This window comes from Lethenteron reissneri, chromosome 2, assembly GCF_015708825.2.
Source record: "Lethenteron reissneri isolate LAM-NWPU_2019-01 chromosome 2, ASM1570882v1, whole genome shotgun sequence".
In the NCBI taxonomy this organism is placed as follows: domain Eukaryota; kingdom Metazoa; phylum Chordata; class Hyperoartia; order Petromyzontiformes; family Petromyzontidae; genus Lethenteron; species Lethenteron reissneri.
The window spans coordinates 10,887,329-10,914,084 of record NC_083780.1 but is presented as its reverse complement, the minus strand read 5'-3'; the positions used below and the strand labels follow the sequence as shown (position 1 = coordinate 10,914,084).

At 48.4% G+C, this 26,756-nt stretch overlaps 2 protein-coding genes across 2 annotated transcripts in view; both read right to left on the bottom strand.

Moving 5' to 3' along the window:
* The window catches only part of LOC133343599 (MOB kinase activator 2-like), a 32,608-nt gene extending 29,753 nt beyond the window's left edge, over positions 1-2,855 (bottom strand). The window contains exon 1 of the mRNA XM_061553297.1: positions 2,713-2,855. Within this exon, the coding sequence (XP_061409281.1) occupies positions 2,713-2,729 (17 nt within the window). The 5' untranslated portion in view covers positions 2,730-2,855. The remainder of the gene's footprint in view (positions 1-2,712) is intronic.
* A 3,536-nt stretch (positions 2,856-6,391) lies between these two features.
* Positions 6,392-23,423, bottom strand: LOC133343409 (T-complex protein 11-like protein 1). The gene is made up of 11 exons (XM_061552994.1): positions 22,999-23,423; positions 18,012-18,208; positions 17,647-17,776; positions 17,027-17,147; positions 16,325-16,578; positions 15,783-15,919; positions 14,080-14,270; positions 13,062-13,249; positions 12,392-12,564; positions 11,069-11,177; positions 6,392-10,658 (listed from the first exon to the last, which is right to left on the bottom strand). The coding sequence occupies exons 2-11, from the start codon at positions 18,103-18,105 to the stop codon at positions 10,547-10,549; spliced, it is 1,509 nt and encodes a 502-aa protein (XP_061408978.1). The 5' UTR covers positions 18,106-18,208; positions 22,999-23,423; the 3' UTR covers positions 6,392-10,546.
* Between the last annotated feature and the right edge of the window lie 3,333 nt (positions 23,424-26,756).

Here is a 26,756-nt window from a genome sequence, read left to right as displayed (position 1 = left end):
ACATGACTACCCGTGGGAACACAAGACAGAGCAAGAACTGCACTTTCAGTATTAACGCAAATGTTTATTCAATGCAACGCAATGCCACTTAATGCAATACAAACAACGCCACGTGGATGGCTTCGACAAGCATCAGTCTCATCCCCATAGGCCACAGAGGTCGCAAACGGGTTTTGATTCCTTACCCGTACCCGGCCGCACCAGGGTCGTAAACGGGTACCCGTACCCGGCCGTACCCGTAACCCGTACCCGACCGGGTACGGGTAGGGTACGGGTATCGGGTACCTGATTGCGACCTCTGGGATGAAGCCATGTTGCAGGCGCGGGTGGGTTGATTCGAGGAACTTGAATTGTGAGAAGAGACAAGACGTTGGGAAATGAGTGACAAACAGTTATTCACCAGTGACTCACGGCCTACCCGTACCCGGCCGCACCAGGGTCGCAAACGGGTACCCATACCCGGCCGGGTACGGGTAGCCGGGTATCGGGTAGGGTACGGGTATCGGGTACCCGGTTGCGACCTCTGATAGGCCATCAACCCCTTCCAGCCATGACGTTGCCTCCTCATGCACCAAGTCCACGTCGTGTCTTTGTCGCCTGAACCTTGTTTCTCTTCCTGTCATTATTTCATATATATATCATGATCCTGGTGTGCCTACAAACTTTTTTTTCCTAAACATGAATACTCTGTCGTGTTTTCCAACAATTATATCCTGTTCAGGAAATGTATAAACGATTACTTTTGCTATTTATCATGAGCCCAACAAATTTAACTTCTTTGTTAGATTCTCAAACCATATCTTGCTGTTTGTTCCATTGGAACATTCTCAGACACATTTGGAAGAATATGTGCATTCTGGGATACTGTATATGCATTTTATAATAGAAATACTGAACCTGAATAAAATTCCTGCAAGTTTCACGATTCTATCTGTATCATGATTATGCTCTTTGGTTCTTTCGGTAAAGTCACGGAGAAAGAAAAATAAATTAAATATTAGAATAAGACATTTCGATTGCAACACAAGCCGTCGTCATCAGGTAGAACTAAATTTGAGAGAAAGACAACACAAACACACAGAGAGACACACAACATAGACAAACAGTGTGTGTCTCTGTGTTGTCTCTCTCTGCTTGTGTCTGTCTGTGTGTCTATGTTGTGTCTCTCTGTGTGTCTCTGTGTTGTTTCTCTCTGTGTGTCTCTGTGTTGTCTCTCTCTGCTTGTGTCTGTCTGTGTGTCTATGTTGTGTGTCTCTCTATCTGTGTCTGTGTTATCTCTCTCTGCTTGTGTCTGTCTGTCTCTGTGTTGTCTCTCTCTCTGCTTGTGTGTCTGTCTGTGTGTCTATGTTGTGTGTCTCTCTCTGTGTGTCTGTGTTGTCTCTCTCTGCTTGTGTGTCTATGTGTCTCCGTGTCTGTTTTGTCTCTCAAATTTAGTTCTACCTGATGACGGTTACTTGTGTTGCAATCGAAACGTCGTATTCTATTATTGAATTTATTTTCTTTCTACGTGACTTTACCGAAAGAACCAAAGAGTAATTCCTGCAGTCACGAAAGCTTCAAATCAATCATGATTATGGTTCAATATCGCTATCCACGGCCTATCGTGTGATTTACCAAATCAACTACTTTTTCGCTGTTCCCACTGATTGATTCATAGTTTGCTCTCAATATCTTCTTAATTGGTTTAGACGCTTGTGTGTATGTTGCACTTTCAGCGTTAAATCCCCTTTCCACATCTCTTGTTCTCCAACTGCGCTTTAAAACACACGACGATTCAGGCTCACGCCCAACACCAGTGACGATGACTGTACTTGACCCTACTCCTGGGCCTCCCTTAGGTCGACTAAGCCTTAAATGAGCACAGTAGCTGGTGCGATATGGAAACACTAAGGGAGACAAAGGCGACCGGGCGTGGTACCGTCCCGGCCTTCATATGTGCTCGCTAATATCACTTGCCCCAACAGTCTGTTAAGGATATTATTTTTGTGTACGTATGCAAATCTCGCGTATGTGCATATACAGTGGACTGCATGTACGTGCTAAATGTGTCAAAGTGTTCGGGGCATGTGGTGCATCTGACAGTCATCTCAGGCAGCCGATAGCAACCTGGTTGTGTGTGCTGTCACTTTATTCCAGCGGAGAGCCTTCCAGACTTAACCTCGCCGTGTAGGCGAACCTAGCCTGGTACAATCGTCACTTAAGAGGCGAATGTCGGCTGCCGTTGTTGTACGTGTATGTTTTTTAATGTAATGTACAGTAGTTGTTTGCAATGCAAGTCCGTGAGTTCCTTGTTTATACACAATGTACACTGCACGCCCGACCACAGCATGCACCTAAAAGTTAACACGTTCCCATCACATTTTCTTTAACGGACCGCTTCCCAATATAATACCGCCTCGCTTGACGCAAAGCAACAGAGAGTACTTTACCAAAACGTACCCCCCAAAAACGTGACCAAACATTAAGACAATTCATTAACACCACTTTCCGTCGCGACCCCGTAGAGGCCTAGCCTGACTCGGGACTCGTGCCTCGACGGGAACCCGAACTCGCCCGGCCGCAGGATCTAGTCGAGGGTCGGGGTCTGACTTAGGCCTCGCGGGCCTCGGCCGCTGCCGAGAGTGACACAGACGGTCGAGAAGGGCAGCGGTGACCATAGCTTAGGGGGGAGGAGAGGCAAAGGGTAGAACCGTGGTGGACACGGAGACTCACCCGATGAGCCAGTCCATTTCGCGATGCAGTCGTTCGCTACCGGCTCCAATGAACCGGCCGCTTCTCCGCCCACAGAACGGCTTCAGATGGGCGACCAGAACACCCCCCAACCTCAGTCGGCCATCTTGCTCAGGGAAGTAACCCCCCCCCACCACTACTACCCCACCCCCCCACTACTTCCCCCACTACCCCCCCCTACTCCCCCTACTACCCCCCCCCCACTACTCCCCCCTCTAGTCACCCCCCCCACTACCCCCCCCCTACTCCCCACCCCCACTCTCCCCCCTTTAGTCACCCCCCCCCACTACTCCCCCCTACTCCCCACCCCCACTCTCCCCCCTTTAGTCACCCCCCCCACTACTCCCCCCCACTACTCCCCCACTCCCCCCCCCACTACTCCCCCCGACTACTCCCCCCCCCCACTACTCCCCCACTACTCCCCCACCCCCACTACTCCCCCCCCCACTACTCCCCCCCGACTACTCCCCCCCCCACTACTCCCCCACCCCCACTACTCCCCCCCCCCACTACTCCCCCCCCCACTACTCCCCCCCCACTACTCCCCCCCCACTACTCCCCCCCCCCACTACTCCCCCCCCCACTACTCTCCCCCCCCACTACTCCCCACCCCTCTAGTCACCCCCCCCCCCCCTCTAGTCACCCACCCCCACTACTCCCCCCCTACTCCCTCCCCACTACTTCCCCACCCCCCACTACTCCCCTGCTAAGTCTCTGTACGTGACGTCAACGCGATGCGCCACTAATCCCCTCCCATCATCGCGTTAAACTTCCCGCAGCAAGATGGCCGTGTCGGCTGCAGCCGTGTGATGACGTCGCGGCATACGGCGCGCGCCCTCTCCGTGTTTACGCCGGACCATGCCTTCTAATTACCATAGCCCCGCCCATCGCCCCGCCTCCTGCATGACGTCATTGACCATATAAGGCAATAGCCACGCCCCCCCATGTAAAAGTCAGCTCCACTGACTCCTCTACTTACGAACATTCGACTTACGAACATTCAAAGATACAAACAAACCTATTCCTAGGTTTTTTCGGTAAAGTCACGTAGGTAAAAAATAAAATTTATAAAAGTAAAATACAGCTATCGTGCTGTGACGGTTCCACCTGAAGACGGAAGCTTGTGTTGCCTCCGAAACGTCGTGATTTTTATTTTATTTTTTATTTTACTTTTATTAATTTTAATTTTTTTACCTACGTGACTTTACCGAAAAAACCTAAGACTATGAATCCTTGCAGTCACGAAAGCTTCAAATCGAGAACAAACAAACCTGTCTCCGTATGTCGAGTCACCTGTTCAGACCGCCGAGCAATCTTTGGCGGCGGTGGCATCTACATTCGCATAACGTCAAGAACCAGTGGCATCTACATCTACAGGAGATTATACAACTTTTAAAGCCATTCCCCGTGTTTAATGTACGTGCCGTCCAACGTGTTTGGAATCGACGGGAGTAGAGTTCGACTTGCGAACAAATGGACTTACAAGCAGACCTCTGGAACCTAACTCGTTCGTAAGTCGAGTACCTGTATGGATTACATTTATTTAATCTGGTTAGCATATATAATCCCTATGATGTGACACAGAACAATATGGGTGGTAAAAATACACCACCCCCCCCCCCCCCCGTGTTGTTGCCTTGCACCGCTAAGATGTCTCATTCATCAACGTTGAATAAGTTAGTAATAGGGTTTTACCCTTTCAATTGGTACAAAAACTGACACCTTTATACAAGGGATCATGTTTGCAATAACCACAACACAAGCAGTCAAAATGCAAACAAAAAGAAACAACTCTGATAATGATGACTAGGCTCTAAGAAAAGCTGTCTCGGGTGTGGACCAATCAACTTCAAGGACAGTGCATATCATTATCATCATCAGAGTTGTTTCTTTTTGTTTGCATTTTGACTGCTTGTGTTGCGGTTATTGCAAACATGATCCCTTGTATAAAGGTGTCAGTTTTTGTACCAGTTGAAAGGGTAAAAACCTATTACTATATTTTGCCACTGGTAAAGAAGGTCTCATAGTGTTGAATAAGTTTCCAAATCACTTTTCCAGCGACGCATGCCACAAAGCCAATCACATTCCCCAGTCCTTCCCAATTGGAACCAGCGGGGCCATTGTATGCAGACGTCACGGTCAGAATTTGCCAAAGTAGACCAAATTACACCGCAAATGACTCATCTGTGATGACAAACACAGCATTAATCGCCAATCATCGCTCCCTGTCAGACCAGGTGTCGAGGTGCCTTTCGCCACACAGGGAGGGCTGCCACTGGGGGTGCACTTGGAATGTTTGAGATGAGATGTGACTGTTAAATTTTGATTTAAAGCTTTCATGACTACAGGGATTCATATTCTTGGTTCTTTCGGTAAAAAATCCCAGTGGATTTCACACCTGATGGTGATTGCTTGTGTTGCAGTCGAAACGTTGTGAGAATTTTTATTGTTTTATATTTGTATTATTTTATCATTTCCCTTCTACGTGACTTTACCAAAAGAACCAAGAATATGAGATGTAACGTTAAGGTGCGTTTGAGTTGCCGAGACGTTTAAGCAAGCGTAACATATATTCCAGATACAGCACAGGCCCAAAAGGGCCCAAATGCCCAACATCCAGTTACAAACAGTATCACCTAAATGTTTAACTGGTTTCTTGAACGGAGTAAGACTCAGAAGAGCTCAGGAAAAAATAAAAAGAAACGATGGGATGAATTCCAAAGTGGAGCAGTGCGAGGGAAGAGTTAGAGCGGGAAGTGTTGCGATCTGAAGTGTTGGTGGCGGTGCCTAGACACATTGGGGATGACAGGAAACAAGTCGGTGTCTGGTAGGCCCAGTCAGAATCTGAATAATATTTGTGTATACTGGAGGAACTCGATGAGCTACAAAGCTGTTTTTCAGAGATGTCCAGTATTTTCACAGAGGTCCCATCCTCACAATGGGTGGGGGAATCGGTTGAGCGAAGTTCACGGAAGCATCAACCATGGGAGTAACGATAGAGACGTCCTAACACGCCAACCCCAAAGGGTTCAAATCGGTGAGACCCCTACTGAAAAGACTTGGGGGTGGAGGGGGAGACTTAATGAACTGAGGCAGAGATCCAAGTTATTGGAAAGAAACTTAACACACACACTGGGGCACAGAAACATGTTTTGGTCACAAAGGCAAGGGCGAGTCTCCTTTTGGAGAAAAAGGAAGCAAAATAGGTTTGTGTAGCAGCAATGGGCTAATATCCAGCAATTCGTCAACATGCCCTCCCCCCCCCCCAAGTAACCGAAATAGTAACACCCTTGGAGTTTCGATGTAAAGCTTTCGTGACTGCAGGGATTCATCTTCTTGGTTCTTTCGGTAAAGTCACGTAGAAGGGAAATAGGGTGAAGAACAGGGCTGTCGGAAAGACAGCATCCGACAGGTCTGTCGAGAAGACAAGAGTCTTCAGTCTGAAGACTCTGTCTTCTCGACAGACCTGTTCTCCACCTGAGGACGGCTGCTTGCGTTGTGGCCGAAATGTCGTGAGAATTATTTTATGATGTTTTATTTTTATTATTTCCATTCTACGTGACTTTACCGAAAGAACCAAGAAGATGAATCCCTGCAGTCACGAAAGCTTTAAATCGAAACGTTCAACATAGTACGTACATAAGATAAAGCGAATAGGATCTTCATTTCAAACAACGATGCGTTTTATTTCCAAAGGAAGAAAAAGCCACCGCCGCCGTCGGACGTCTCAAAGCGTAAGACTGGCATCGTCGAACAGCGGCCGTCACCGACCAGCACGTGCAATGCAGAAATGATGCCCGAGTGCATCATGTGACTGCCAACATGATACGGACAAGCTACACAAAGTAATGATACCACGATAGTGTGAACTGGTGTCAATAGACCACTTACTATCACAACAATCGCGCGGTTTCTTTTTGTTTTATATGCATCAAGATGATATTTGGCGGACCACTATTTATTTTCCTCAAGAAACCAGAATTCCCTTGAGCGACTTGGGAGCTCTATGCTTTTTGCCAAGTTCACTTATGCCTTGGCACCACCACTACAGCTTTGCTTGACAATTTGAGAGGTCCACATTGGTTTTTGATAAGGGTCGTGTATCCCTTACGCGACAAAGTGAGCGTCCAAAACGGCCCGGCGGTGGTCGCGTCCACGCAACGTCAAATGTAAAAAACAAAAACCTCCCGCGCATTCACCCGCAGAGAACGTTTGCTCGGAGGAAAACGCGCAATGCCCTCAATTGCTGGTGGAAGCAGAGTTAGTCCAGCGAGCACAACCACAAACACCCGAGTGCTTCATTTCATCCGGAGCAGTCCGGAAGGCTCTTCTGGGAATAATTCTGGTACGTCACAGCCCATCTTGCCTTATATTGTCCTCGTGGTGCTGCATTTCATATTAATAAAAAAAAAATACTGGTTCATAGGATTATAGGAATATAAAAAGTCGAGGTGATTTGTTGCTGAAATGAGCACCGAGGAAGTGTTCATCTCCTGTTTACGACCACGGAGCCACCGTTGACTACCCCTACAGAGTGATACAAATTTAAGCGATTCCCTTGCTCTACAGCGGAGCCATCAAGCCGGTATAAAATACGATAAATATAAGATATATTACGGAGAGGCGTACACTATACTCTCGTGGTCGTGCCTTACGGCGCGAATCCCTCCTCCAAGCCAGACCCAGGAGCATTCCAGAAAATATCGGGTGAGAAATGAAGCCCTCATTTACACGGAACACCAGAATCATAGTAAAAATTTGGTTAGTTTAGAACAAGAAATAAAACAACACCAGCGAGGCAGCACAACTGGAGACCAAAAAAAAACACAGAACATGATTACGACTTGAATAACTCCGTCTTGACTCGGTATATACCATCGACATCATCAATCACAGACGCGCTCGTTTGTGTACGAGATGTGGTCAAAAAAGCTTCGAGGATTAAATACTAAAAAGTTTTCATTAACGTGAACCTAAAAACTGGGTGCAGAAGCGGCGCACAGTGGTTAGTGAACCGCGTTGTGACCCAACCTGACCCGATTCCAGACTTACACGTACACACACAAACCGACGTCACGATTCATAGACGTAACCATACCTGTCAACCCATACTGTTTACCCCGTATTATTGTACAGGGAAATTGAGTTTTCAGGTCCATACGGCGTACAGCCGTTTCAATAAGAGCACAAAAACAATAATTTTTGTAAAATTTGTTTGTGTTTCTCCCCCGTGATGGGACTTTGTAGGATGAACGTTGAGATTTTTAAGAGCACGGGCTGACCAATGAAGTCTGAATTGGTCTGCAATAAGGTAGTCACTGATAAGGGGTTGACAGGTATACATAACACTATATCATAATTATAACATTCTGTTGCGTGTGAAATTTAACGAGAGCCATTTCTTTGGACGGTTTGCTCTCAAAACGTTTTGACCAAAACGCAACACAGCGTACTGTATACTCTACGTTAAATGTGGATACTATCACTGTAAGAACCACGATCAAAGCACCTTTTTATATCTGGGGCAAAGTGGGGTGAGGGGGGGTATATATATATTGTTTTATATCGGCCTGTACGCTCCGTGGTCAGAATACTCTGACTGCCATCCAGAAGCTTAAAATTTCAAAATCTATTCTCGCTCTAACAAATTTATCTGGCCAAAATTGTTTTAATCGCACCCTGTGTTCAAATCTGCAAGATGGTAAAACCCACGTTTATAGGGCCCCGCCCACTGTCACAGGGACCCGCCCACTTTTTGATATCGGCTCCGCCTACTGCTGCTCATCACAGGCTCTGTCCACTACACAGGTAGCAGCTTACAGAGCGAGCTAGCGCCACCCCTTTGTCGAGACAGGGACTCCTCCTACTTACGAACGAGTTAGGTTCCAGAGGTCTGCTCGTAAGTCGATTTGTTCGCAAGCCCAACTTTACTCCCGTCGATTACAAACACGTTGTACGGTTTGTACGCTTAAATAGACGCTCCAAGCCTGGGGTGTGTCATTCAGACGCTGTCGTCTCGACAGACCTGTTCTCCACCTGAGGACGGCTGCTTGCGTTGTGGACGAAACGTCGTGAGAATGATTTTATTATGTTTTATTCTTTTATTATTTCCATTCTACGTGACTTTACCGAAAGAACCAAGAAGACGGGGAATGGCTTTAAAAGTTGTTTAAGCGCCTGCAGATGTAGATGTCACTGGTTCTTCACGTTCTGCAGATGTAGATGTCGCCACCACCATCTATTGCTCGGCGGTTGAACTTTCGACTCTCGGTCCGAACAGGCAACTGGACACACGGACAGGTTTGTATCTCTGAAAGTTCGCGAGTCGAATGTTCGTAAGCAGAGGAGTCCCTGTATAAGGAGTTGACCGTGAAGCCAGAGTATTTTAAACCGGCGATAAACCCCAATTTTTGAAAAATATTATTGGGTGAGCGGAAGCGGGACAGACTTCATGGAAAAGGGTTAGACATTTGGTAGCCTAATTATAACCATCATCAACATCATCTCATGCCAATATAATAGTATAGATTGTACATTCCATATAGAACGTGGAATTTCCACCACTGGCTCTGATGAGACGGGATTGGATTACGGAAATCTTTGCACCACAAAATGCCCCCCCCCCCCCACCACTTTACCATGGTGACTTGAAAGCCTTAAAAATCTTCAGTAACTACAGGCAGTGAACTGTCTTTTATAATTTTTGCACCATTTTTTTTACCTTTTTGTTCAAAGTTAAAAAAGCATTTTAGTAAAAAAAAAAATGCACTTCTTTTGCTTAATAAAGATTTTCATAACGTAAATGCATAGTTTTTGTATCTATATATATTTTTCTTTTTCAAATTGTAATTCAAAGTTTATATATATATATACCAACGTTTCCAAATCGAAAACTATAGAATAATATTAACGATACGGCGGTGTGAAAAGCCCCCTACATTCTCCCATATTTCCCCTTTTCTCGAGCCGCCCCTTTCCATCAGCACCGCCAGTCACATGACCCAGATCAACAATTTGTATCTTTTTGGTTCTTTCGGTAAAGTCACGTAGAAGGGAAATAATAAAGTAATAAAAATAAAACATAATAAAATAATTCTCACGACGTTTCGGCCACAACGCAAGCAGCCGTCCTCAGGTGAAGAACAGGTCTGTCGGAAAGTCGTGAGAATTATTTTATTATGTTTTATTTTTATTACTTTATTATTTCCCTTCTACGTGACTTTACCGAAAGAACCAAGAAGATGAATCCCTGCAGTCACGAAAGCTTTAAATCGAAACAATTTGTATGGCGCCCTATTGACCAATCAGACGACAAGAAAGTCAACCGCCTTGTCCTGATTAAGTCTTTAACTTTGAGGGGGCAAGGGCAGAGGTCGCAAACGGGTTTTGATCCCTTACCCGTACCCGTACCCGGCCGCACCAGGGTCGCAAACGGGTACCCGTACCCTACCCAATACCCGGCTACCCATACCCGGCCGGATATCGGGTAGGTAGGGTACGGGTACCCGATTGCGACCTCTGGGATGAAGCCACGTTGCAGGCGCGGGTGGGTTGATTCTAGGAACTTGAATTGTGAGAAAACACAAGACGTTGGGAAATGAGTGACAAACGGTTACTCACCAGTGACTCACGGTTTACCCGTACCCGTACCCGGCCGCACCAGGGTCGCAAACGGGTACCCGTACCCGGCCGGGTACGGGTCGCCGGGTATTGGGTAGGGTACGGGTATCGGGTAGGTTACGGGTATCGGGTACCCGGTTGCGACTTCTGGGCAAGGGAGAAGGGGGAGTTTGTCGTGGAGACCGACGGGGGAAGCCTAGGCCTTGCCTGGCAGGCCTGCCTGCGCCGGTGACACGATGAGACCACAGAGGATGCGCAAGTAGTGGGTTCCGAAGACGTTGCGGTTGTGCATCACCAGGCGGGCAAACCTGCAATGGCGAATGGGCAATGGGGAAAAAGAGATATGGCAATGATTCAGCGGAAGTATTTCTAAGAGTAACAATTTCTATTTCTTAAGAGTCCATGTAATGACAATGTCACCAGTAAACGTAGGGTCAGAATAAGGTTGCTTTGGGATTGTTAGGGTTTCAGTGTTAATCCCCAATTCTCATCAAGCCAGAGAAAAGCTCATTTTATTATCCTTATTTCATTTGTGGTTCACGAGGCTCACAATGCCAACACGAGGCTTCTTTCAGATTATCTAGTGCTCTCAACTGGAAATTCACAAACACTGTTTTAACATCCGCATTGTATTAGAACCCGGTCTGTAGTAACAAGGGGAACAGATTATTTTAATGATTGTGAGGAGAGAATGTGATTAAAGGAAAGTGAATTTTACTTCATAGCCACGTTTTCCAGCTCCGGCCCCACCGGCGCAAGTCCTCCTGGCATCGAAATGGACGACCGTCCTTCCACAACCCCTTTCAGGTAGTCGTTCACGCGGCTCGCTGAGACGGTGGGGGGGGGGGGGGGGCGGCCGGGCAGAGCACACGCAACAAAAACACGGTCCCTCGTCAACAGCTGTGGTGGATAAATTAAAACTATAAACTATTTTTTAGTTCACCAGGTAAGACCCACCGAGCTGCATAGCTCTTTTCAGAAGTGATCTGGCTGTCACAAATGATAACTCAATGAAGTGGCTTATCATGTGCACATTTATTGCAGCCACATACTCTAAATGTGGAGGGAAAACCCGGAGAAAAATCCACGCGACCACGAGGACAACATGCAGACACCAAATATTCAGCAGACATCAGGCTCGGGATTGAACCCACAACCTCTTGTATACCAAGCGAAGTATTTAACATCTTGCCACCGTGGCGCCCATGAACTAAATCAAAACATGAACCAATGGGACGTTGGTTTTTAAGGAAGGCAGCATTAACATTTAAGTGTTTGAAATACGCGTGTAATCATTAGTTTAAGTGTAAAGTTTATCTTGTAAAACCAGGTGAGAATGCAAGAGGCAAGAGACAAGGATAGCGTCAGTTGTACGTGAAACACTGGGTCACCAAAATGGGAAAAGCAATCTACAGTAAGAATAGGTAGAACAATGAAGCGGACAGCAAAACATTACATTACAGAATTAATCAAAGATACTGCAAAAAAAACATGAATACATATAAAAAAGGATGTATTTCCTCGAATAAAAATTGGCTAAAATTACTTTTAAAAAACTTCATACAAAAAGTAAGTTACAGAAACGTCCACACGACTGTGTGAACAGACAGAGACTTGTGTCAAATACAATTCAATCCTTCCCAAGTGTGCGCCTGTGCTGGTCACACACACACACACGACCCACCGAACATGAACTACCGTGCTGCAGACGGACGCAGGCCGGGCTGATGAAACAAATGCCCTTTGTAACTTTCTGTTCCAAGTGCTCGCTAATGTAGCCCCAGGAAACGGATTCGGGATTTGACTTGATAATGTCACCAGCCAATTGGTCGGCAGGCCTGGGTCACGTGACTGGTAGCGCTGACAGAAGAGGGGGTGGCTCTGTAGGAAAGGAGAATTATGGGAAAATACGGGGGGGGGGGGGGGGGGGTGGCGGCTCTTTCCACCGCCGTACCGTCCCTGCACTGCTGTCACTAGGCTAGCGCACACAAACGCACACAAACGCACACAAACGCACACAAACGCCCACGTGCCCACGCACCCACGAGTGACGCGACTGGGTTGCCGGGCTTGCACAGGTCCCGGATCTGGCCGCACAGGGCGGCGCGTGCCGCCGCGGGGGTCTCGTGGAGGCCTCGCTGCTCGGCCAGGCGGCACAGATCGACGTCGAGCTGCTCCGACACGGCACCCAGCGCCTCGGCTAGCATGGCCGGGCTGAGACACGATGAGTGGAGAGACGCACGAATGGGGGGCGGGGGAGCGGGGGGAGACGCACGGGAGCGAGGAGACATCAGCAGATGTTTTGTTATTAAATACTCGTAGTTTTTTCGGTAAAGTCACGTAGGTAAAAAATAAAATTTAAATTAATAAAATAATAAAAATCACGACGTTTCGGAGGCAACACAAGTCTCCGTCATCAGGTGGGACCGTCACAGCTTTTATTCATTTTAATTTCATTTTTTACCTACGTGACTTCACCGAAAAAACTAAGAGTATGAATCCTTGCAGTCACGAAAGCTTCAAATCTAGAATTGTTATTAAAGCACAGCAACTGAGGCACAGGGGCCAAAATAGCAAGCGGCCAGCAACAAACAAGGCCGCCGAAGGTGTACATTCTCGAATCGAGCACGGCAACAAGAACGTGAGAAAGGGAGACGGAGTTGGCGTAATCGCGAAGGTGGTGCGGGCGGTGCGGGCGGTGCGTCTCATACGGGTGGCAGGCTCCCTGCGTGAGCGCGTCCACCACGTGCTTGGCGTGAGCGAGGAACGCCTGCTGCCCGCGCACCAGCTCGCGCGCCCAGCCGCCACCACACAGCACCAGCAGCACGCTCGCCTGCACCCGCAGGCGCCGCACATGCCCAGCTGCCTCCTCCAGGCGCCCGCGGTCCGCCGCCACCGTCTACCCGCCGCCGCCGCCGCCACCGCCACCATCAACAAAGAGAAAGATCCCCTGTATAGCGTTAACAGACTGTTGGGTCAAGTGCAGTTCGCGAGCACCGACTGGAAGGCCGCCTCCACCAGGCGCCCGCGATCCACCGCCACCGCCGAGGCAACCACTGACATCACCAAAGACAAATATCACCCGTATAGCCTGAACAGACTGTTGGGGTAAGTGCGGTTACCGAGCACCTATGAAGTCTGGCATGGCACACGAGGGGATGGGTGGCCAGCACCATGCTCGGCCGCCTTTGTCTCCCTGGTGGCGATGTTTACACATCGCGCCGGGTACTAATTTGAGGCTGAGTCAACCTCGGGAAAGTCCAGGACCAGTTCAGATATTCGTCGCCAATATTGGCCATGAATGGGAATCGAACTTGGGTCGCCGGGTTCATCGCACAGCACGCTAACTACTGCACCACCCCCACCACCACCACCAACACACGCGCACACGCGTACATATACACAGGCAAAGATACCACCCCCGCCATGTAGCCCACACAACCGTTAAGGGCAAGTGCTATAAAGAGCGGTTATCTCGACCAGTATGGCGAACACGTATAAGGGCCAGGACCACGCCTGACCACCATTGACTCTCAAGTGCTGATGTTTACAGACCACTCCAGGTACTCATTTAGGGCCGAGTCAACCTAGAGAAGGCCCAGGACCGGTTCAGACATTCGCCACTCTTGTTGGTCATAAGGGGCAATGAAACTGGGGTCGCCGGGATCGTATCACTTGCGCAAGACACTCCACTGACGCTCTCCCACTCCCCGGCACGCACGCACGCACCTCTGGGTAGGGCTCGCCTGGCTCCCAGGCGAGCAGGTCGAGGAAGGCCTGGCTCAGCACGACCGAGGGATCGAGCACGGGGGTCACGACCCCTGGGGTGCGGGCAGTGGCACCGGGTGTGAAGACGCTGGCGCGCGACGGCGTGTGGCTCACGGCTGCCTCCAGCCAGCGCCGCGTCAGCTCCAGCGCGTCTAAGGGCGCGCACACACACACACGTGGGCACACGCGTAAGGAGATGCATACGTGTGGGCACACACAAAGATCTCCTGCATAGACTTGACAGGTTTTTTTGGGGCAAGTGGTATTAGCGAGAACCTATCAAGGCACGCACGTATGTATTATGTCGAACTTCTCTCCGCCCGGCATGTAGCCAACCGTGTGGGGCACACGAGGGGGTGGGCGGCACAGCGCCACGCTCGAGTGGCGATGTTTACACAAATCGCACCAGGTACTCGTTTGAGACTGAGCCGACCTAAGGGATGCCTAGGACCATTTCAGATAATTGCCACTGGCGTTTGCCGTGAGCGGAAATCGAACTTGGTTCGCCGGGTTTGTAGCACAGCGCACGCACGCACGCACGCACGCGTGCGTGGCATTAACTAGACAATACACACGAGTCTAAGTCAGGTCAATTTGCTGCTGAGTGTTTGTTGAGGCGTTCATCCAATCTTGATTTGAAGCTTTCGTGACTGCAGGAATCCATCCACTTTGGTTCTTTCGGTAAAGTCACGTAGGTAGAAAAATAAAATAAAATAAATAATAATAACATGTAATTTTGTATTTTATTAGATTTTTCTACCTACATTCATCCAATGTTTACTATCCTGAGATCGTGGAGGAAATTCCACATTCCTATGGGGGGGGGGGGGGTATAAATAGCAAGTCAACCATTGTTGACTCACTCCAGGCAGACTGATGCTCATTGTATCGCTACTAGAAGGGTTAATTGGCAGAGTCAAACCCCCAACACCCCACAACCAGGATTTGAACTCGCAAAATTGCCGGTATTCTTTATAATTACTCTGGACGGGCGTTCCTTGCACTCCAGTGGTCGTTCTCTACTCCACTCATCCCTACTCCAAGCCTGCCTGAGCAGTGTTTTGTGTTTAGTTTGTTGTCCTTCCCCGCACCTCCGATTAGCACGGTTGGCTAGGTACGGTGCGAAAGAAGTTCAACATATGTATGTATATCCTTAGGTTTTTTTCGGTAAAGTCACGTAGGTAAAAACATTAAAAAGTGGCTGTGACGGTACCACCTGAAGACGGAAGCTTGTGTTGCCTCCGAAACGTCGTGATTTTTTTATTTTTTTTATTTTACTTTTTAATGTTTTTACCTACGTGACTTTACCGAAAAAACCTAAGAATATGAATCATTGCAGTCACGAAAGCTTCAAATCTAGAATATGTATGTATGTTCGTCATTCAGCTGTAGGCTACTCCCACATCTTCTGAGATGCCTGGCCAGCATACAAGAGCTGGCCAGAGTAGGCGAAATGCCGCTCTCTCTAGCGGACGCCCTTCCACCAGCAGCAGCGGCGTGTTGAAAGCGATTAAGAGTTCAACGTACGTACTTACGTGCAAAATATCGAGCGAGATATGAAAAACCCTCGACTACGCCCACAGCGGAAACACCCAGACGGGTTGCGAGCTGCGTTATAAACGACGGGGGACAAGCGCCGTGCATCGCCATGCCGTGCCACTCACTGGGCTCAGCGCGCAGGAAGTGATCAAACTGAGACTGCTCGTAGCGGCCCGCGTTGGCCTGCAGCCACGGGCGCACACAGCGGATGGAGAAGTTGGCGTAGTCCTGCTTCATGAGGTCCAGCACTCGGAAGATCTCGCTGGGAGGAAGACAACCCGGGGGATGGAGAGAGAGACAGAGAGAGGCAGAGACAAGACAGATGCGCAGGGACAGACACACGGAGGATAACGACAAATGCTTTGATACTCATACCGTGATGCACCATGTGCCTAGCTGACACTCAAACCATGTGCCATGCACGTGTGGCCAACTTGGGTTCACCAAGGGAATGCATTCTGGACGAGTTTCTGATCGCACGTCTTATTTTTTTTAATATAGGCAAGTGCTGTTAGTGAGTAGCTACAAAGGGAGGCACGGCACCCAAGGAGGTGGGTGGCCAGCACCACGCCCGGCCGCCTTTGTCTTCCTCGTAGCAATGTTCACTGCACACTGCGCCGGGTACTCATTTGAGGCAACCTACACGCACACACTCGATCGCACGCACCGGTACAGTGACACCGCCATCTTGACGTCTTTGCGGCCTTTATCACCGGCGGCATCCTCCGCCAGCCGCGCCAGCGCTCGCACGTCGGCGTCGCGCATGGGCGCGCACAGCATCGCCATCGTGCGCACCACCGAGCCGCCCACCTCCACCACGTCCAGCGTCCCCGCCTTCGCCTGCTGCATCAGCAGTCCGGCATCGAGCGACTCCGGCAGCAGCGAGCGCCGGGTCGGGCTCGGCAGCAGGGACAGCAGCGTCTAGGAGCCGGCGCCGGGGAGTTGGTGCAGGTGCCGTGGGAGCGGCGGAGGAGGAGGGCGAGACGGTTGTCGTTATGGCACCAAGATCGTCAGCCGCAGCATCGTGCCGACAGTCGGCAGCGGCAACAGCATGGATTACGAGTAGGCTTTAGGGTTAGGGTTAAGCCATGTGCGTTTGTGTGTTGAACTTCTTTGGCACCGTACGTAGCCAACCATCCTTATTGGAGGTACGGGGGAGGGGGAAAGAACAACGAACTTAACACAAAAAGCAGTTCTAAAACAAATCCGTTTTCAATCTCGGGTCAGAGGTCAGGGTTAGGGTGCGAGGGTTCGTGGCGCCTTAGACTGCCTTTGTGTCCCCAAACCCACGGGGACAGTTGTCGTGGCCTTCAAAAAACGCAGCGACGACTCGGGCGAGAAGGGAAATGACAACTCTCGGACGACTCACCTCCTGGATTTCCCCCATGAGACGCAGCGCCCCGCTGAATTCTGGGGGATCCCTCAACAGCTCCGTCTCCAGGATGTCCCAGAATGCCTTGTGCATCGCTTCCGTCACTGCTTTCTCAAGGCTGGAAAATAGCAGAGGTGCTCGTCAGGGGTGAGGGTGAGGGGGGGGGGGGGTTATGGGAGTGATCACCTGCCCCACCCCATTTTGAGACCCAAAACTTTGGTGTTTTATTCAAATTGACCAGAGAGAATAGTTATAGGTCAGTGATGTTCGCTGTGAACACCCGGAGGCCGATCTAGAATCTCCCCGGAGCGGCAGGGCGTGGCACGAGATTAGGATTGTTTAAAAAAATAGAGGCTCAACATTTTAACAACATACATCCAATTTCTTTCTCATGGGATGGGGGGTTGCTCTCATTACCCCATTACCCCCCCCCACCCTGCACCCCTTTAGGATCAGCCACGAACCATAAACTAAAAACATTTTTTTTTTAACCAGCAGGGCATTGGAATGATTAAGGCGAGACGTGATGCAAGGCGCTTTGAGATCCGGGGACATTTAAACGAGCGGCGCACTGGATGCAAAATCCCCGTGGCCGACACTCGTGCTGGCAAAATCACCTCCCGTCGGGAGGGGCGTGGCGCTGGAGGCTGAAGTCGGGGTCGAGCGCGATCTCGTGCGCCAGGATCATCTTCTCCAGGCTCCGGGTGGCCGTGTGCACATCGGGGGACACCAGGCCGGGAGGGCTCTCTGTGCCACGCCGGCAGTCGCGAGATGGGATACGGGGTTAGAGGGGTCAGGGGGGTGGGATTATTATAACATTTTTCAACAGAGTTGCTGAACACAGGCCCGAAGGCCCAAATGCCTCGACACGTACTCACGACCTCGACGCTGACCCCCACGACCTCGACGCTGACCCCACGGCCTCATGCCAACCCCACGGCCTCGAGGCGTGTGCTCACGGTGGACGCTGCGTCGCCCTCACCTGGGGGGCTGCCGCTGGCCGATCCTCCGCTGGGGGACTCCATCTCCCCGTCCTCGGACACTGCGGCAGAGTCTCCCGGCTCGTCCCGCAGCATCGCCGCGTCTGCGCGGGACAAGCTGCAGCCGCCGGGATGGACGTGTGGGCAGCGGCGGTCGCAATCCGACGGGTGGCGCAGTGGTTAGCGTGCTCAACTCCGTCTGAGATCACCACCACCACCACCATCATCATCATCACCATGACCACCATCATCATCATCAACACAACTATCACCACCATCACCACTATCAGTCCATATGCAGTTAACAAATGGGGCACTTCCATGATTTCAGATGCACATTTCAGGCGTACACAGAATGTAACCAATCACTGGCGAGAACCCGAGCTGAATCCAGGATCTCAGCAAATACTGGCAAAGTCTTCTGATCCCCTGAGCCACCGAGGCACCATTGACTATAACTTCTGAACGTGATTTTCGCTTTTGAAATCTTACTTCAGCCTCTAGAGCAAGCTGCCACAGTACCCTGACCTATCACCACTTTTAAAATTACGATACAGATTTAGAGCTCTGCTGCCAACCGAGGCACAGCACAGTCCGACCTGAGAAACACGCACACACCGTGCCGGCCAAGTCTTGTTGTTTGCGAGCGCTTATTAAGCCTGGCATGGCACGTAGTGTAAATCGGTACTGTGGCCAGCACGCATTACACCCTCTGCCAATATCTCAAAACCTCACACTCATGTCGAGTTTTCACCCATCCAGGTTTGACTCGAGATCTGGTACTGGAATTGTGTTGTACTTTATGACAAATACACCGCAGTTATGAGGAACTGAGATCTACATGCCGGGTTTGGTCTGTTAAAGCGGTGGAAAACTAAGTCCGACCTGAAAATCCACGAATACCGTGGCGGGTCTTGTGTTGTTCACGAGTTCCAATTCTGGCTGGCACGGAACGTAATCTAAACGGTCTTCATCTCATATCCTCAGAGCTCACGTTCAAGATCCACCACATCACGCACTCTGCTCTCTCTCTTTCTCCATATCGTGTAGGTTTTGAATTGAGCAGCAGCTATAAATGAATGTCTATGTTGTAAATCCAGCTGCTGGCTTCAAAGGACAGCGAGTGTGCGCCACTCGTGCCCTTCAGAAATGCTCCAAGTGGACATGAGATGGCCAATTGCCAGGACCGGTTAGGACTGTCTTTCCGCTCCTCTGAGGTTTCCTGCGCCGCTGTGCGAAGACTGCGTGCTTTTAAAATTCTGCAGGGTTTTGAGATGCAATGCAATATCAATGATGCTATGTAAAAAAATAAGACAAATATTTTTTAATATATTGACGGAGCCGTCCCTGGGGTGCGGTGGATTGGGGCGAACGCCCCGGGCCCTGCGCTTTGGGGGGCCCCACCGTTTGACGTCACGGTGTCAGATGTAATACTTCCGGTTTAGTTTGAAGGCATCGGCCGGGTCCACGTGGTGGGATTTGCCCCGGGCCCCACATCCCCAATGGCCCTGTATATTTATGCGTATCCACAGTCTGTTGCAGTGCTCTGCAATTTCATTTTGCCCGCTATTTTATTTTCCATTTCTGGAACAGGTGACTGCACCTGTCGTGGCTGGTTCGAATTCGACTTTACGCAGCCCCCCCTGCTGCTTGTGGGAGGGGGCAGTGAGCTTCCCGATGCCTTGGTGGCGGTGGTTTTACTTGTGGTGGGATCCTCGATGAGAGAGTCTTATGCGCGACAATGTTTGCGTTCTCCCGTTCATTGTTCCACCAGTCTCCCATGCCGCCTGGTGTGCGGCTGATACAAAGGACTAATTTTGGGCTAAGCCAACCTAAAAGAGGACTAGACCAGGTTAAGAAACAAATTGGGAACAGAAAACTCACTTCGGGCCTGGAATTCAACTTGGATCGTGACGATTACTCTGTAGCTTGCAAGCCGTGAGCTAAAAACACTTGCTCATCGCTTCCTTTAAAAACTGCAAGCACATGTATACGCACACACACACACAACCAAAAATAGCCCCACGGAGGGTACAGCCATCAAAGTGTGGATCAGAGTCCGGAAAAAGAAAATAGCCACGCGTTTGTAAACAAACACATGATATGCACTGTCCATTATCATCATCAGAGTTGTTTCTTTTTTGTTTGCATTTTGACTTCTTGTGTTGAGGTTATTGCAAGCATGATGCCTTGTATAAAGGTGTCAGATTTTGTACCAGTTAAAAGGGTAAAAACCTATTACTATACACAGAAGATGTTAACTCTCTCGCCGGGTATACAGGAGGAAGTCGTGGGTTCGATCCCGACCCTGACGCCGGCTGTGTATTTGGAGTTTTCGTCTCTCGCTATCGGGTCCTCCGTGTGTTTCCCTCCACATTTCGAAACACGCGTTCGGTGTATTATTTGGCGGCTATAAATGTCCACGTGATCATAAGCCACTTTCGTTGAGCTAGCATTTGTGGCCAGGTCGTTTCTGAAAAATAAAAGAATTACATAGCTCTGTGGGCCATTACCTGGTCAAATAAAAAAAATGGTTTAGTTTCGAGTGTTAAATAACAATGAACGTTGCCACTGGCTTATATTTGTGCAGGTGCATTTTAATTGGCGTGACAACAAAAAAGCCAGGAGACACGTGTCTTCTATATCGATTAGCACGGTTGGCTACGTACGGTGCGAAAGAAGTTCAACATGCATATATCGACGCTAACACCAAGGGAACGCGTCCTTGAGATTCGTCTGCAGAGGAGACGGAGCGATGAAATAAGTTCGTGGTGGCGATTTGTTGGCGATGGCTCTTGGGGGAGGACGCGTTCATCCAGCAGTGGATTAGGCACGGCTGAATTAGACGATTTTATATTTTAAAAAAAAAGCGACGAACTTCACGAGACCACGACGCGACTCGTGGAACTACTTCACATCGCTTGTAATTAGTTTAACACGTAGGCTTTCGCGAATGTAGATTTTGCTCTCCGACACACCGGTGTTGCTGTACACTAGCAACGGATTGGCACGTTCTGTTTACGTGACAAAGCTCACCAATTGGCTGCGTTGGGTGGTGGCGGGTTTCACGACGCAACATTTATCTTCTTGGTTCTTTCGGTAAAGTCACGTAGAAGGGAAGTAATAAAATAATAAAAATAGAACATAATAAAATAATTCTCACGACGTTTCGGCCACAACGCAAGCAGCCGTCCTCAGGTGAAGAGTGAATTTCTTCACCTGAGGACGGCTGCTTGCGTTGTGGCCGAAACGTCGTGAGAATTGTATTTTATTGTTTTATTTTTATTATTTTATTACTTCCCTTCTACGAGACTTTACCGAAAGAACCAAGAAGATGAATCCATTGCAGTCACGAAAGCTTTAAATCGAGACGCAACATTTCTATTTATGCCATCTATTACGGATCGCTTTTTTTCATGCCGGCCTGTTTAAAGTTGCGACATCAAAACACGAACATTCGCCAAGTACAGTCCCGGGTATTGCATAAAAACAAGACGCCACGGACACATACAATGCGCTCCATATCATCACATCTCGAAAGCCAAGCAGGAGTCCAGCCTGGACAGCGCTTGGCTGGGTGAATAGCAATCGTGTAACAGGTGCTTTAGGCTTCTTCTTCTTCGTCCATCAAAGTTGATGATGACCATGGCACGTTTGTCATTTTGTTGGGTTTTGATGAGTGCGCAGATGGCTGAAGAGGCCAATCCGAGCCCGGAATTCTCTGTGGCACACTGGACAGGTCAGGGAGGATGTAGAGCTCTGAGGTGCAGCCACACGTCCTTCCTTGGTAGATTTGCGCTGCTGCCTCTTCAAGATAGCACAGGAGCGTCTCCTACTCTCACAGAGGACTGCACCGTCCTATACTTTTCTTCTCCAGGCAGGTCGGTCCTGTGCTAGGGATTCCCAGCTTTTCAGGTCGAATCCAAAGCTCTTCAAAGAAGCTTTAAGGGTGTCCTTTAGGCTAAGTGCAGCAACACCCACGACTTTACCAGTCTCAATCGCGCAGTGGATTGTTAACAAAGGCTGTGAATGTACTGGATGCACCGTACGTAGCCAACCATGCTAATCGGAGCTGCGCTGAAGAACAAACACAATCTTCTTGGTTCTTTCGGTAAAGTCACGTAGAATGGAAATAATAAAATAATACAAATAAACCAATAAAATAATTCTCACGACGTTTCGGCCACAACGCAAGCAGCCGTCCTCAGTGGAGAACAGGTCTGTCGAGAAGACAGAGTCTCAGAGCTGTTCTCCACCTGAGGACGGCTACTTGCGTTGTGGCCGAAACGTCGTGAGAATTATTTTATTATGTTTTATTTTTATTATTTCCATTCTACGTGACTTTACGGAAAGAACCAAGAAGATGAATCCCTGCAGTCACGAAAGCTTTAAATCGAAACAAACACAATGTCTAACTGTTCTCTTCCCCCCCTCCTCCCCCGCAAGAATGACTGCTGATGAGACTCAGTAAGTCGAGAGCAGTCCTAAGTTTGCTTGCTGAAACTCATTCTTACTTTACAATGGTCTGAAAACCCAATGAGGCTAACGATGGACTATAAAACATGACTGTTTTGTAAAATGTCGACACAAAAGAAGTTATTATATTTTATGTTGTCTATATCCGCCAATATCCGCCAACCTCACGGACATCAGCCAGCCGGCTACAACTCTACAATATACACTTATACCCCGGACAGAGTTATCACTCTACATTAAACCCATACGATCCCCAGAAGTTAATTGAGAGGGGAGTAATTGGGTTACAAATCAGCGCGGAGAAGGACACACTAAGTCACCTTTATAGCCGTGGGGCAGTGACACACGGGGAGGTGGGGGTGGGTTAGTTTACTGCCAATGGGAGTACATCTTCGTCTGTTTACAACAAGCACCACCACCACCATCGTTATAAGCGGCACTGTTACGTAAACACTAGCGCTCGCGAGACGGGTAAAACACAACACAAACGGCGCCACGTGCGTTCATTCTCACCTTCGTGTCAGCGAGATTCAAGCGCGAGACTTCTTAAACCGTCGTAGAAGCTTTAGTGGCGGCTGTTTAAAATTCAATGATTATTTGTATGGTGTTTTTTAAAAAACATAAACAACAAAAGCAGTCACACACGCATTGCCAGCAACGCGGCTCTACGGAACAGCTGATGATTGCATGCGCCCTTTAAAGTGTGACGTCACGGCATAAATTAGACGAAACCAACTGACGGTGGGATGGAGTGAGGGGGGTGAACCGATAAATAGTTGTTCGTTTAAACAGCTTTAAGGCAGTAGTTCCGCCGTAACTCACAAGTTTAACGACTTCAACGATTATATTTATTCGAGTACAATGCATTGTTATCGTTCGCAAATGCGTTTTTCTTTGTCCCTGATTGAATCGGTTAAGTTTGGGCGAGCGATTTCTCCCCCCTTCAAGAGGCTTGCGATGGCCCGCGGGTGGGGTGGCCGATGTTTTGGTGCTGCCTCATTAGCATAAGCCACGCCCCCACACGTGAGGCGTGGCTTGTGGTCACGTCACGTGCGTGCCATTTCTCGCTCGCTGATTGGCTAGATTAAAAAAAACACAGTCGTTGAGACCATCGGCTTAACAAGTACATATTTTTTTAATTAAACATAAATCAATACTTTTTTATTTATTCGCCCGGATGAAACCCGCTCGAGTAGTAAACTAAGACGCGTCGCATGGATATGAGTGAACAAAAAAAATATCCGTATTAAAAAAATAATTTAATTATGTTACCACGGAAACGCATTCGCGTTGCCACGGCAACGGGCATTTAAAAATAAGGAAAACAAAACATGTGCAGGAAGGCCGTTATCGCTACCAGCAACGTCGTGCAATTGGATACGTGGAACAAACCATCGTGTTGTCCGTGCACACCACACCATAACGCACTTTTATAACAAAAACGTTGATTATGAACATTGTTGTTGTTCATATTCTGGTTCTTTCGGTAAAGTCACGTAGAAGGGAAATAAGAAAATAATACAAATATAAAACAATAAAAATTCTAACGACGTTTCGACTGCAACACAAGCAATCATCATCAGGTGTGAAATCCACAGCAATAAAAAAAAATATTCTTAATTATTTTAAAATTTCTTGCTGTGGATTTCACACCTGATGATGATTGCTTGTGTTGCAGTCGAAACGTCGTGAGGATTTTTATTGTTTTATATTTGTATTATTTTATTATTTCCCTTCTACGTGACTTTACCGAAAGAACCAGAATATGAATCACTGCAGTCACGAAAGCTTTAAATAAAAATGTATTGTTGTTGTTTCGAGATTAAACTAGCTTTTTTCATCGCGTTATTCTTCAATTATCCACGGTCTGCTCCCCTCTGTCAAAGGATTGTCGAATCATGGCTGACCAACGCAGAGAAGCAAAACTCAAATTTCTCATTGAGGCACGCAAGGACTTTGAAAATACTGTCATGATCCACTGCTGGATGAAGGCCTCCCCAAATCCGTGGCCGTCTCTCATGGTCTCCTGCACATAAGCTGCACTACGAGATTGTTGTGTTACTTCAATAATAATAATGTCAACTTGTAACGCGAAGCCGCACCACAGTATTCACTCACTCCCGTAGAGAGAGAGGATGACTCAGAGGTGTGATGAGGAATCAGAATATTTATTTTTATTGGAGGAATCCGATGAGCGATAAAACTATTTTCCACAGATGTCCAGTAAGAGCATGTCAGAACGATAGAACAACAACACAGACGAGCAGGAAACTCAGCATCCAGGCGACGAGTCTGCGTCAAATCCCCCTTCCCTACAAGCTCTGCGGTCCTTTATGTATGAAGGTGTTATCGGTCAATTCATTAGTGTTTGCATATTGGAGGTAACCGGGGTACCGCAGAAACCCCACGTGTGAGACCCCTCTCACACTCTATCACGTACAGATGGAACAGGTGGAGTCCACATATTTGCTGTACTGCCTTCTGGCGAGCCAGGGTAAAAGATTCCTTCCTCTTAGACCCCCACGGGAAAAAAGTTTCACAACATTTGTGTGGTTTTAAAGCTTTAGTAACTGCAGGGATTCATCTTCTTGGTTCTTTCGGTAAAGTCACGTAGAATGAGGACGGCTGCTTGCGTTGTGGCCGAAACGTTGTGAGAATTATTTTATCATGTTTTATTTTTATTATTCTATTATTTCCATTCTACGTGACTTTACCGAAAGAACTAAGAAGATGAACATTTGTGTGATCCACCAAGCCTGGCCTCCACAGTTCTGGATTCCAGGTGTAGCCACCACCGCAGATTACTGATGGCCTCAAGTAATCAGTAACCCCACTGTTTACCTTTCACGATTGGTTTTGTTTAATCGATTTAAGGGCCTTGAATGTCAGTAAATCCTTATTGACCCAAAATGTAATTGATTTGTTAATTATGTGAGAGCCCATTGGGATTAATTCCGTTGTGAGCTGTGAGATTAAATGCCTTGTACAGGTTGACTTTAGACAGCGTCGAAATGCCACCGCTCTCGTTCAGTAGAAGCTGTACAAAAAATAGTGGGTGTATTTATTTTGCAGAGAGAGAAAGAAGCAAGTGAGTCATAGGCAGAGGGAAAAGGGAAATAATTGAGACTAGATTTGAACAGGGGCAGGGCGCCCACAGCACACCACGGCGTGCTTGAGGTAAGGATCTTTTTATATCTACAACAGGGAGGGCAGCAGAAGAGAATGGGCGATCTCCCACTGAGCGATGGTTGTCTGGGTTTCTTTGTACGTGTCTGTCTACCGATAGAACATCATTCATGCTTCTCAGTGCGTGGAGGGGAGTAGAGTGAGATGAGAGGGGAGTAGAGTGAGATGAGAGGAGAGAGGTAGGTGAGTGCGTGGAGGGGAGTAGAGTGAGATTACAGGAGAGAGGTAGGAGAGTGTGTGGAGGGGTGTAGATTGAGATGAGAGGGGAGAGGTAGGAGAGTGCGTGGAGGGGAGTAGAGTGAGATTACAGGAGAGAGGTAGGAGAGTGTGTGGAGGGGTGTAGATTGAGACGAGAGGGGAGAGGTAGGAGAGTGCGTGGAGGGGAGTAGAGTGAGATTACAGGAGAGAGGTAGGAGAGTGCGTGGAGGGGAGTAGAGTGAGATGAGGAGAGAGGTAGGAGAGTGCGTGGAGGGGAGTAGAGTGAGATGAGGAGAGAGGTAGGAGAGTGCGTGGAGGGGAGTAGAGTGAGATGAGAGTGGAGAGGTAGGAAAGTGCGTGGAGGGGAGTAGAGTGAGATGAGAGGGGAGAGGTAGGAGAGTATATGGTGGGAAGTAGAGTGAGATGACAGGGGAGAGGTAGGTGAGCGTGCGGAGTGGAATAGAGACAAGAGGCAGGATAATGCATTGAGGGGAGTCGATTGAGGTGAGAGACCAGCAGGTGGCAGCAATACTTGCCCAGGCACTCCATACAGTGAGGGAAAAAAGTATACTTATTTCCCTAATTAAAATGCAAATCAATTCATAACATTTTTGACATGCGTTTTTCTGGATTTTGTTGTTGTTATTCTGTCTCTCACTGTTCAAATAAACCTACCATTAAATTATAGGCTGATTATTTCTTTGTCAGTGTGCAAACGTACAAAATCAGCAGGGGATCAAATACTTGTTTCCCTCACTGTAGCATAGCAATAACAGGTCCCTGCGGGGTGGGCTGGTAGGAACGAATAACCAAAGAATATAAACATAATGTATTATTACACTTGTTTAGCCAGGAAAGCCCCACTGAGTGTAAAGGTGTTTCTAGGG